The 12,830-nt window shown below is 42.2% G+C and overlaps 1 protein-coding gene across 2 annotated transcripts in view; it reads right to left on the bottom strand.

The window, feature by feature from the left end:
* Nucleotides 1-1,670: 1,670 nt before the first annotated feature.
* Nucleotides 1,671-12,830, bottom strand: part of nell2a (neural EGFL like 2a) — an 86,842-nt gene continuing 75,682 nt past the window's right edge. For both annotated transcript variants that reach the window (XM_035155774.2, XM_035155773.2), the window contains 4 exons: nt 12,272-12,465; nt 8,604-8,780; nt 5,330-5,554; nt 1,671-2,531 (listed from right to left, as the gene is read on the bottom strand). In XM_035155774.2, coding sequence (XP_035011665.1) covers nt 2,490-2,531; nt 5,330-5,554; nt 8,604-8,780; nt 12,272-12,465 — 638 coding nt within the window. In that variant the 3' untranslated portion in view covers nt 1,671-2,489. The remainder of the gene's footprint in view (nt 2,532-5,329; nt 5,555-8,603; nt 8,781-12,271; nt 12,466-12,830) is intronic.

Genomic DNA, 12,830 nt, shown 5'->3' with positions numbered 1-12,830 from the left:
TCAGAATAAAAAAAAAAGGTAGGCAGGAGGAGAATCTATGAACTACAACTGAGAGAGTGCGTCCAAATATAGAGATGCTGTAGTGGATTCAATACAAGGAGCCTCAGTGATTATACTTATTCACTTTACACTATCAACCATATACTATATAATATTAAGACTACTTAATATTATTAGATTGTTTTATTCCAAGTTTCAAGTCTCAAGTTTATTCATGTCATTCCAACCATATCTGTAAAGCACAGTGGAAAAGGAGTTTCTCAGGACCTGAGTGCACATTAAAGAATTGAAAGACAATAAAAAAATCAGCAGTTTTAAAAGACAAGTGCAACTATCAGAAAGTGCAATCAAGTTCCTGTGTTAAAATGATTTAAAAATAATTAGGACATATGGTAGGCATTATACATACAGGTTTAAAAGTAAAGGCAGCTTATTGTGCAAATTCCATTTTATTTAGTCTTTTTCCCTGTTTTTATTATAATTTCTATGTTGTTTTTATTCTTATTCTTAGCTAGATATCACATTGTCAGCATTGTTATTTGTTTTGTCATATTCTTGACTCATCAGTCAAATGTGAAGCACTTTGAACTGAACTAACCTGTGTGAAAGGCCCTATACAAATAAAGTTTGATTGATTGATTAATTGATGTAGATCGGCCAAGTTAGTGGGATCTTCTTAGTGGGATAATCCTTCAGGAAATACAGTTTTAAACACACTTGTTAAGTATCAAATATGTGAACATATTTCATTTGTGTAATGATGGAAAGTGACGGAAGAAATATTCACATCCTGTAAAAATAGCAACGCCAATTTCTGCGTTAAACAAATCTATCACCACCACTATTGCTTTATCACAAATAAAAACTAAGATGGAAGAATTAATATTAATTGTATTCCTGTAATTCATTGACGAGGTGGCGCTTTTTTTCACTTCAGTGTCTATTTAAAAGTTGTTCTTGAGCTTCACGCGCAGATGGAGTTTCCTCAGTTGTTATGTGACAAGACAAAATAAACTTCAGCAAACACTTCAGCTCCACATGGAAGAGAAAAACCTGAGTGTTTCAAAAATGTGGGAAAATAAAACCTGAGCATTTTTTATTTCATGGCAATAAATCAGACTGCATCTCCAGAAGAAGATCGCGTGATATGATTGAAAGTTCCTGAACACCTCCTCCAGCAAATGGACCAAGAGTTGTCATCAGTGATCATGAAGTGGTGGAGTAATTTCTGTACCTCTCTATAATAAGGTGCCATTTATAAAGGGTTAATACGTTCTTGATAAATTACTTTATTAAAGTTAATAAGTCATTAATAAGAACTACTGTTGAGTTGCAAAGCTGTCATAAGCCAACTGATATGACCAATTAACATTCCTTTTTATAAAGGTGTTGCCAAATGACATTTATATAACAACTTACTGTACACTGATTAAAGTTAATCAGCATTAAAACTGTGTTATTACAAAATAAATAACTGAACCGGGATTTGAACCAAGAACCTTGTTGCTGTGAGGTGACAATGCTACCCATGCATCCTAGTGGGGGAGCATGGTAATGCAGTTTTTATTTTACAACTTAATCAAGTCCTAATGAAGGGTACCAAATATGCATATGTAGCTAAGTAAATAAGTTCTTATTCTATAATGATTACATAAACCGAAGTCAAGAGATAAATGTAAACAGAAATACTTTATTTCACTATTGCACAATAACAAGCTTGGAAAGAAACAAAATTACAAAAAAGAGAAATGGAACCAAAATCTACAAAGCACCACATAATATAGACGACTCATAAATGTTTCAACGAAACCTTATGCTAACGGCCTTTACTCTACCTAAGATATCATCATCATCATTAAGAATTTAGAAATCAGCAAAAATGTCTGGACATCAAGCACAGTCATGCCAGTAATAGTAATATCTTACAGATTCATGTGGCGATGGTTCAGAGTGGGAGGGGGAGGTGATCCTTAAAGGTTCACTGTACGTGTTGAGACAGAGCAGAGAGAGAGAGAGAGAGAGAGAGAGAGAGAGAGAGAGAGAGAGAGAGAGAGAGAGAGAGAGAGAGAGAGAGTGGGTTCGAGGGAACTGTAGTCCATCGTCGGTTTGGTATGATATAGATCTGCATTTGGTATAAAGAAGAGTTGAGGAGGCAGACGCGGGTCACAAGAGTATTTGCAAAAACACTTTTAATGCTTTTCAATGAGCTACCAGGTGGGTGGAGATCCCCATGTAGAATATGGTAAAAAGAAACCAGCGGAAAAGTACCTGAAGGGTAAATTTGTACATTTGTCTGTATCCTACAATGTGAAGTGTTATGATCAGCTCCCCCCATCCAGCTGGTTGAGCACTTACTCCAATCCTAATATGCAAACACCGTTTGACCCACGCCTGTGAGGAGGACAGTGAAGAGACACAGGGGCGGTGATACTATTTTTTGTTTTTTTTACATGGAAAACACTGTACAGGTGCCTTCAGATCTGCCAGGACTAAAGGCACATGGGGTCCACTGAGCAACAGATGTGTCCATTCTGGAAAAGAGAGGAGAGAGAAGAAACACATGAGTGGATTATCGTCACACTTTAACCTCAGGCAAATATCCATTTGAAGCTCCGCTGATAATATTTCCAGGTGGAGACGGCGCTGCAGCATTCTGACTCAGTTTGGCATTTAGGATTCCTCCGGGCGTAATGTCTGCACTGAGCGATCCAGCGTGGCGATACATTCCACTGAGACTACAGATGCGAATGGTCACAGAATCTTTCTGCTTTAAATTTAGGAGGCTGATAAACTCCCTGGTTGTCTGAAGGTTTGCAGGGACGGTGCTGGATGTGTTATATCACCAAAGAGACAAGGTTCAAAAACACTAGGGGCATATTCTCATCTGAAGGTGTATATCTTTCTTGATCTAGTTAGTTTTGGTTTCACTTTGCAATTTAGTGAATACACTAAATAATTTTGTATGACATATGTACGTCCTGTGCTCATTCTAGGGGAGCTGCGTCTACCTACACTTGACATTGATTGGTTGTCTTTCCTTTTGAATGGAGAACATTATTTGACTGGTTCCTTTTGTTAATGTTGTTGCTACGGTTATATTATTATGGTCTTATTACCACAATCATCAACTACAGGTGTAGTACTCGACACTAGTTCAGATGTGCCAAATGAAATTCCTCATCATTCAAACATATCGTCTTACAATTCCTTTTCTTCTTCTATTGTTTAACGCTGTCTAAATATACTGGTCCGAAGTCCAAACTATCTAAAAAAGTGTTTTCATGCTGTAAACAAACCAAACCAATGGTTTTTAGTTGATTCAGGACCAACATCCCCCTTTTGGTCGGACTACATTTTGGTCTGTTGGTCTGAGGCACCTTCACACCTGTTTCTCTGGTTCAGGCTGAACTGACAAGTGTGAAGGTCCGGACCAAACAAGGTAGGTGTGAAAGTGTCCTCAGTCTGAGTTCATTCATTTGAATTCAATCTAAATCTTTGACATCTTTTGAAAGCTGGCAGACACACTGAATATGTATCAGTGTGTATGTTGGGAATGGCTGCTGTCCTCTGTCTAAGATGTGGAGATCATTGCCAGGGAAGCAGGGGGGAGAATATTTTCTCCTAAAGACTCAGGATGAGGACTCAGTCGGGGCTGCTGCTGGATTAGTGCTGAAGCTGGGGAAACAACTTGTGCTCACAACAGGTAATGGAGTGGCTGTGCACCTGCATAGTTCACTCTCTGGGATTATTCTACAAAACTCCACAACTCTTAAAAACAAAAAGTTGTGGAGGGCAGCAAACTCCACCTGATTTACTAGAACCAATTATACGAGCGTGTCCCAGTGTTCTAGATAAGACTATCTGAGGCTCCATACATTGTAAGTACTGCATGTGCAAACATGTCTGCTTGGTTAACACGGAGCGGAGGAGAGAGCAGTGTGACTCCCTGCTGTAGCTGAACCAGAGGACGAGGAGCTGACGGATGTTTGCTCAGAGCGGGATGCTCTGGGTCTGAGGTCTCATCTTTTTTAGTTCAGGGGACAGTTCAACATTCTCGGAAATATGCATATTGTTTTTGTCTGAGAAAGAGATACAAAGATCAATAAAATAAGATAAAAAATATAAAATATCCGTACAATATGGAATTACAGCCAGCACATGGCCAGCATAAGTATAATACATGGAAACAGCCGACTTGTCATCGCTGTGAGGTTGCCAGGCAACAAGCAGTGACTTCGGGTAGTTATATCTCCCATTATTTTTACACTTTTAGGACTTTTTATGACACAGGTATTTGAACGGACATAATGAGGGACATAATGGGTAATATAATGAGCTTTCGAGATTCCAGTCTTCATTTAAAGTTATGTTAACTGGGTGTTGGCTGTGGTAGACAGATATTAGCTGTGTCTCAATTCAGAGGCTGCATTTAAAGACTGATGGTGTCAGTCTTTTATGGCTCCTTCCAATATGGCCAACCAATGCGTCCTTTCTACCCTGAGCAACGAAAGCTCCAATGAGTGGATCTTCTCAGGGGCCAATCTATCCCAGGATTCATTGCGCTGACAGTTCTTTAAAGGGATAATGGCGGCAGCAAGCGAAGACCAAAATGTCCGATAACAACACTTGTAAATATCTTATTTAAACTCAACCTAACAACCTACGTTACAAATTTTTATGAAACCAAGGGGCATTAAAATGTTTTATTGTACAAATTTCAAATGCAGCTCTGTTGCTAGGCAGCAGCAGTAAAGGCGGGGCAAGCTAGAGATGCAAATCCTGGAAATACTCTGGAGACCAGACCGTCTTATTTCGGTTTGGCCTTAGCCGTCTATGCAGTCCATGAAGGCTGCCTCCTTTGTGGACTGCATAGACCGCTTCCTGCGAAGGAGGCGTTCTCCGAATTGGGCCACAGGTACAGGGGTGGGAAGCAACAAAAAAACAACAAGTGCATTTCCCAAAATGTCAAACTATTGATTTAAAAAGGAGCAGTAATAGGAGACTGTCAGTATTCTTGCTAGTAAATATAAATGGCACATGGGACACGATACATGACTTTTTCATGTCAAAGCCAATTATTCTCAAATGGATCATCATATCTTTTATTTATTATATTCTCTGACAGAAAACAGAAAATTTGGGTAAATATGTCTCCTATATGTGCATAAGCAGAATTTACTGACATATTTATCACCATGTGTAATAAATGTAGAGTCTGCCCCACAGTGTCTCAATTCACAAAACATTTTTCCTCGGAGTCTCATCTGCCACTGACCCCCTCACACTGTAATATGCCGTCTCAGGGCTGCCTGCAGGGCTGGCACCTTACCTTGCACTGGCACAGAGTGCACTCGGTGCCATGTTTGATCCAGGAGGAGCCACTGAAGCGTGAGATGTTGTGCTCGTCCGTGCACGTCTTGGTGATGTCGTTGCGGATGGTGTCGGCCAGGCAGGGGTCGGTGACACAGCGGGGACAGCACTCGCCCTCGGGCACCACGGTAAACTCACAGTCCACGGGTGGACACGGCAGAGGCCAGCAGTCCACCTGCCCTTGCTGCGAAGGTGGAGGGGGGACATTTGGAGACGGACAGATAGAGAGAAGGAGTTAAAAAGGAGGGACTTTTTCAAATAACCAGTTTTCTCCTGACGCTTTTTATTTGCATGCTGGAGGGAGCGACTCCACTTGATGAAAAAAAAGAAAAGAAAGTTGTTAAGGTACCTAGAAAATATAGATGAGCGGAGCAATCTTCCAACACAGTCAGCATTTTTTTTCAGACGGTGGAGGTAAATGCTCCAGTGTTTTAATTGACTTGTTCTAGTCCCCCCCCTCTTGTTGTCGTCCCTCTATTAATCTCTCAGCAAACTTTCAGCACAGAAAGCCTTATTGGATTTCTCCTGCTGCCATTTTCTCTTGGCCTGAGAAAACGTGTCGTAAATAAATTTTGACCAACTCTACAAATCCTATCCGCTGTAATGCTATATCACTCTGGCCTGACCCACTTCTGCTTACGCTGTCATCCGTGAGCGTTTTCTGCTTCACGCCTTAATGCAGCATGAAATATGAGCCCGGAATTTATATGTTCAAACACACAAGGAGATACAAAAGACACACACACACACACACACATAAAGTTACAAGAGGCTTGATGCAAGTGTCCCACCGCGGATATTTAATATCACTGAAAATCGTGCGGCTCAGCATTTCAGAAATGTTGCTGTAAATTAGCCCGGCGGTAAAGCACTTGCTCACGTAGCGCTAATGCCCACTCTCTCCCTCCATGTAGTGTGTAAACAACTGAAGTGGGGAAGGAATCTTTGACTGTAGCCAGAGGGAGACACCAAGCGCAGCCTCGGTATCTTCCCCACACTGCGATAAGGGAGACAGTCATATTTGTCTCTTTATGCAGATGTGGCCTATGATCACAGAGGAGAAAGAGATTTGCCGCACAATCAGCTTCTTTTTTCCGCCTTTCGAACAGAACAACTGTGGCGTGTTCACTTGATCCAAGTTAAACTGAAGCCGGCGATTTCCTTTGCTTTCTGATATTTCAGGAGGTTATCGTTTTTAATCTGGATTCAATCAGTGTCCCCGGTATCCCACTGCAATTTAACATGAGTGCCTTTACATGGACTGATGTAAGGATGTGTGTAATGGTACAAAGTGCCTCCAGCATATTCAAATCTAGTGACATTTATCTTTCACTGGGAATTAGCGCGCTCCATTCTTTCATGTGCCTCGACCTACAGTCGCTGGGGAACTCAATGCTTCTCTGATCTTCTGGCGATTTAACAAGATAGCAAATCACAAAGTGGCCCAGGTGTGCACCGTCTGCAAAGGCCACGTTCTTGATTCCAAAATGTTTGCACGCCTATCAGAGGAGGATTCGCATCTCGGTCTGGGGAGAGTGTTTTGGCCGTCCGCCCGCTGTCACTGTGTATTTTAAGGCCCCCCCACTGAGCCTGCATGGCCGTGGCTCTGCTAAGTGTAGCAGCGTTCAAGGTTCATTTCACGCCACTGGAACCGCTGCACGGTATCGCACAGTGGCCCCTCGCCCTATCAAGCGCTGCTCTTTGGCCGCTGGTGCTGCGCTTCGCGTGTGTGTCTCCGCATCTTTAATTGATGGGATTTCATGTGCGTTTGCGTGGATGCATGGTGTGTGAGAGATATGTTGCCGTGGTGACAGGTGTGCCTACATTCTCAAACATGAGTACATGCGTGTGTACACATATATACATCCTCGTGTTCCCTAATCCTTGCGTGAGCTCTGCTGCTGCGACGGGCATTACCGCGTTCCCAAATATGTTTGTGTCTGCTTGTGTCAACATATAAGTGCAGACTGTGAGAGAGGGAGCGAAGCCGAGCGAACCCATTTTCAACCGACTGTTCTTCCCCGCCGCCGCCTCTCAGCTGAGCAGTGATTTTCAAGCTTCTCTGTAATGGTTTGCTGTAAGAAAACCAGAAATCTGCCCTTGGGTACTGGGCATCTGGACCACGCTTCAATGGCGGGGATAGGGGGGATGAAATGGCATCGCTGTTTTCTACTCAGACCATAAATCTGTCAGAGTGCAGCCAAGTTACATTAGCTACGAGTACGGCTGATCTTTAGAAGCGACAAACAGTGAGGGGGGGTTAAAAGAAAAGAGGAAAAGGAGTTGTAAAGTGCTCGTCTTGAGTTCCACAGAGGAGATGATTTGTGAGTCACTGAACAGAAGGGGTGACACTGGTGTGGGTGTGCGTTAAAGCTGAGTGTGGGTGAGACGTGGCCGTGCGGCAGGATGTAAAGCATGACATTAGCATTTAATATGCATTTGGCTGTAAAGTGAGAGGGGCGTCACAGGTAGAAGGATTTATTGCTGGTGTCAAGTTGATTGGGGAACACTTCTGAAAGGCTTTCCCGCTGATGGAACAGCCGCATTGTGTAAACCTGTTAAAGATCGACACGGCAGAGGGAGTGAGCAGCGTGTGTGTGTGTTACTGCGAAAAAGTACACAATGTTATTTTTGTTTAGTGTGAGAAATAGGAGTGCACGTAGAGGACACTCAAAGCCACAGAAACACACTGGCAGCAAATAGTCATCAATCAACAAAACCACACAACCTTCTCTTAACGCACACACAAGCACGCACACACATGCACACAAAACCCCCCCCACACACACAGAAGGTGCACACTGTTACACTCTCCGACTCTTGAAACACAAACCTCCTGTTCTCTTAACCTTGGAAGTACCCTTCACTGAAATGTATAATTCCATCACAGCAGACAAACACAGAGGGTCTTTTGAATTCTTTAAAAATGGCACTAATCACCCTCTCTCCCTTTCTTCTGCTACGAGATGAAAACAAATCTTTTCTGCAACCTTTCCTATTCACCTCCTCCTCACTCCGGCCGCAAAACTTCTCTCCTTGACTTTCTTCACAGAGCACATCTCTCTATCTGAGAGCATTTCCATGGAGACTGGCATATTTGTTGAATTTCTTTGTGGCACTTCAATGGACGCTCATGTTTTTCGCTCTCGCCGTGAAATAGCTCTGGATGAAAGCTTCGATTAGAATTCCTGCGACGTAAATTTCATAAACATCACATGTTCCCCTGTACTCACCAGGCATTGACACTGCTGGCAGTTCTCCACCCACGTGTCCCCGCTGCCATAGGTGAGCAGGCCGTTCTGGTGCAGACACTGGCTGCTCAGGCGGGGGTCACACTCGGGGCAGCAGAACAGGTCGGCGTTGGGGTTGTCGCAGTCGCAGACCATCCTGCGGCACATGACTTGGCCGGCCTGGGCGCAGGGCACAAACACGCACCATCACGTGAGCAAAAAATGAAACATCAGAGGGCTGCAGGGTCGTGTGCACAGATTCATATACATGCACAGAGAGGGCCATTTGTTTAATGGGATCATTAAATATGCATGCTGATCGTAAATATTGTAATAAAGGCTGCGTCGCCCATCCCCGAGCAACTGCTTTGAAGCTGATTCGGTCTCAGCTAGAACTACGGCTAAAAGAGATCGTGAGATATATATATTCTGAAAGCTGATGCAGAGCAGTTCTCCAGGAGTTCCTGGTCGTCAGTGTGGTGTTTGAGGAAGACTTACTTTGCTGTCTTGTTGTTGTCTCAGTGATTTAAGAAGCTTTTCAAATGTGAGAACATTTCTTCAAGCAAAAATGTCCCAAATTCTTTGGTTCTACCTTATAAAATGTGAATATTTACTGATTTTCTTTGCTTGTGATTTTAAACCAACTTATCTTTTGGTTTTCGAGCCATGGGCAGACAAAATGAAATATTTGTAAACACCAGTCTGGGCTTTGAGAAACTGCAATGGGGATTCTTTACCTTTCTCTGACAGGATAATCTGCGGGCCCACAGACACAATACTACAGATCCTAGATATACAGTGGGTAAGATGTGAATTTAGGAACAGGTTCTACTTGTTGCCTTTATATCGACTCTCTTTTAGGTGTTATTTACAAACAGGAAGAGTACGTTTTGTTTGGAGGTGATTCATCACAGGTCGCTTCTTCTTGTTACTGTCAGAAACCACAAAACTAAACACTTTAAACAATGCAATACTCCAATTGTCAGTGTAATCTCAGTGTCTGTCCATGTGCATCCTTTTTTAAATGCTATGAATCCTGTGTACATTAGATCCATTGATTTATTTAACATTATTGTTAAGTTCTGGTCATGGGACTGTTATATATTTATTTATATTATATCTCAACGAAACTATCCTGCTTAAATAAAGGTTCAATATAAGTATGTTAACCAAAAATCAATGATATGATCAGAGACGATTATACATATTGACCTCACACAGAGCAGTCTGCAGTAAATCAATATTAGTAGATAAAAAACAAATATTTAAAATGTTTCAATGTGCGTACTTTTTTCTTTACTGTCGCCAATGACCCCCAGATTTTTCCTGCAAATCAAATAAATGTATTTACAATTTTTTTTTTCATGTTTAAGAAATTAGCAACCTCCACTAACAAATGCGCTGATGCGGTTGACCCCGCCCTCCTGCTGCTCCCAGGAGACTGAAACACTGAACACATGATGTCATCGTGGACAACACCCAGTCTTTGTCTTCTCTCTGATGTTTGACCTTGGTTTCCCCTGTAACTTAGTTGCTGCAGTCCATCTAATACCCAGCTGTGCCTCTGCCCACCGCCAAAACAATAACATGTTTACTCCTCTGCTCCTTCAGCTGCTCAATACCACTAATTTTGACAGGCAGCTCTTCAATCTCTCCAATCAATTAATATGACTCATTTAATTAGGGAGCCATTTCTGCCCTGGTCCTTTGTAATCAAATGAATAATTTGCCGCTTGATCATTCACTACCGACACTAATCCACTATAATCACCTTCCACTACTGCCAGACACTCGGTATTAGGTTGAGTGAAATGCTAAAATGCAAAGCGTGACTGGTCCGTGACCTGATGTTCAGGAGGGTTGATTGGGACGATGGGTTGAGTTTTCTAGATCGAATGTTTCCAGAAACCTGGCGTCAAAAATCAATCAAAACAACTACGTCAAAAGAACTGAGTCCCTGTGGTGGACCTTTAAAAAGACGAGGTCTGTTTGGACTGTGTATGGTCAATGTGGGAAGTAGTTGAAAACTGTTGTGGAACCACAGTACTCCAATAAACATATTCATGACGTTGTTCCACTGTATTTGTGTTCCATGTCATTTCAGCGGGTTTGTCTGGTTGTGTGTTTGTACATCACCTCAAAGAGACAATACATGAACTTGGGTTGTTGGGAGCTTATTGTCCAGTTCAACAGATTTGAACATTTGCGTTCACAGCTCAAAGTGCGCTGCCTTCGTCTGGGTATTAACTGCTGCTTTCTCTGCCACTCACTGAACACAGAGAGGTGTGGATCTCTATGTTTCTGTACCACTATTTCCATCAGGACTTTATATTTCCATGTACCATGGATACTTCACAACTAGTGATGTATTAAAAAATAAATAAGGAATGGAAACTGGGTCAGTCCATTTTGTTTGTTGATTGATTTGTTTGTTTGCAAGATTTTGCAAAAACTACCAAACCGATTTTCACGAACCTTGCTGAAAGGATGTGACGCGGGCCAAGAGAGAACCCTTCAAAATCTGATTTTCCAGGAAATAATTCATGGGAAAAAATCTGGCATATAGCGACTGATACCTATGAGTGTGTGCAATTTGGTGCAGATCCAAATGAAAATCTGCATCTAGCAGATAAATGTGGATTCATGAGGGGACCGTTTGCTTCTGTGGAGGTAAACTCAGTGACATTCTAGTGTGGATTAAATTTGTGGCCACTACATGTATTTAATGTATGTTTTTCCTCACTCGTGTCAGATCCCAGTCATAACAGAAATTGTTAGAACAGGCAGTATCTAGATTTATGAATTATACCTCTGCATCATGCTGTTTGATCAAATTATTGACATATTATTAACTGATAATATGGTGAACTATATATTTCCGGCCACATATAAAGTATTTTTTCTCCGCGTATGTTAATTTTCTGTTTGGATTAGCTGAGCCGGCACTGAACCATACAACAACTTTACAGGGGGACCACACAGTTGGCAATAATTATTAATAATTAGCACTCTGGGTGGTTTGGCACTTTGATCCCTATCATATTGCAAATATTGATTTCACCTATTGTGAATATAAGACATTTATAAGTGCAGCTTTGAGAACATGTATCTACTTATCATGACTGCGTGAGCTGAGTGAATGAAACATGAACAAAGAAATACTGGATTTGGGACTTTTACTGTGAAAATCCTTTTAAATGTCAACTAGATGCAAATTTACACATCAAAATGTCCTAATCTGATGTTATTATGCATTTATCCAGAGTTAGTGAATCCAGTGATTGTCACAAATTCAATAAAATGTTGGTTTTATGCATCATCTACTTGAACACAGTATTCTTCCAAATGTCAGCGACTGCTTAAAGAGGAACAGCGTGTTGACAGGACAAGAGGTAACAGGTTGACAACTGCCTTGTTGCTCTTAGGCTGAGAGAGAATAAACAAAGGAGAAGAAATGTAACGAGTAGTTGGGTACACATGCAGTAACACAGAGAGAACATCCTTAGTCGAATATAAAAAGCACAGAGCACATTTTCTCTGTTCCAATGCTTCTCGGCTTATTTTTTGTCATATCCCCCTCTCTGCCCGTTTCCACTAACCCGTCCCCCCTCGGCTTTGTTTTCTCTCTCAGCTTTTCTTTGTCTCCATGTCCACCTCCCTCTGTTTCTCACCTGACAGGAGCACACGGAGCACCTATCGCTGTCCAGCACCCAGATCTGCCCACTGTGCTTAACCTTGTTGTCATGGATACAGTCGCCGGTGCAGTTGTGCCCGTGGGGGCACCGGCAGTCGTAGCCTCCGTCCAAGTTGAAGCACACTGTGTCGTTGGCACAGGTGTTCCTCCCCGTCTTGCATTCATTAATGTCTGTGGAGGGCGCAGAAGAAGATGACATCACACATACGCTCGGCACAAATAACACAGTTCTCATGCTCGACCTGTGTTTTCTTTATTGTAAGTCTGGTGATGTTGCTTTGGAAACAAACACACAGGGTAAAAGAGCCTGTCCTGTCGCAATATGGTTACACACTCAACACGTTTCAATGAGATGACACGCTTTGTTGTTTTTTGACCCGCTCTGTGCACTCTCAAGTTGCTCAACACGCCCGCAGGCTTCAAACGCGACTGTGAAATGTAGCAACGCAACATCTTCCACATCTAAAGGAAACCACCACAGCACGCAGCTGTAATGTAACCCAGAAACCCACTTTCAGTCAAATTATAACTTTGCT

Source organism: Hippoglossus stenolepis, chromosome 5 (assembly GCF_022539355.2).
Source record: "Hippoglossus stenolepis isolate QCI-W04-F060 chromosome 5, HSTE1.2, whole genome shotgun sequence".
Classification (NCBI taxonomy): Eukaryota; Metazoa; Chordata; class Actinopteri; order Pleuronectiformes; family Pleuronectidae; genus Hippoglossus; species Hippoglossus stenolepis.
Note: the sequence above shows the minus strand (reverse complement) of the source record. Positions and strands in the feature narration are given on the sequence as shown.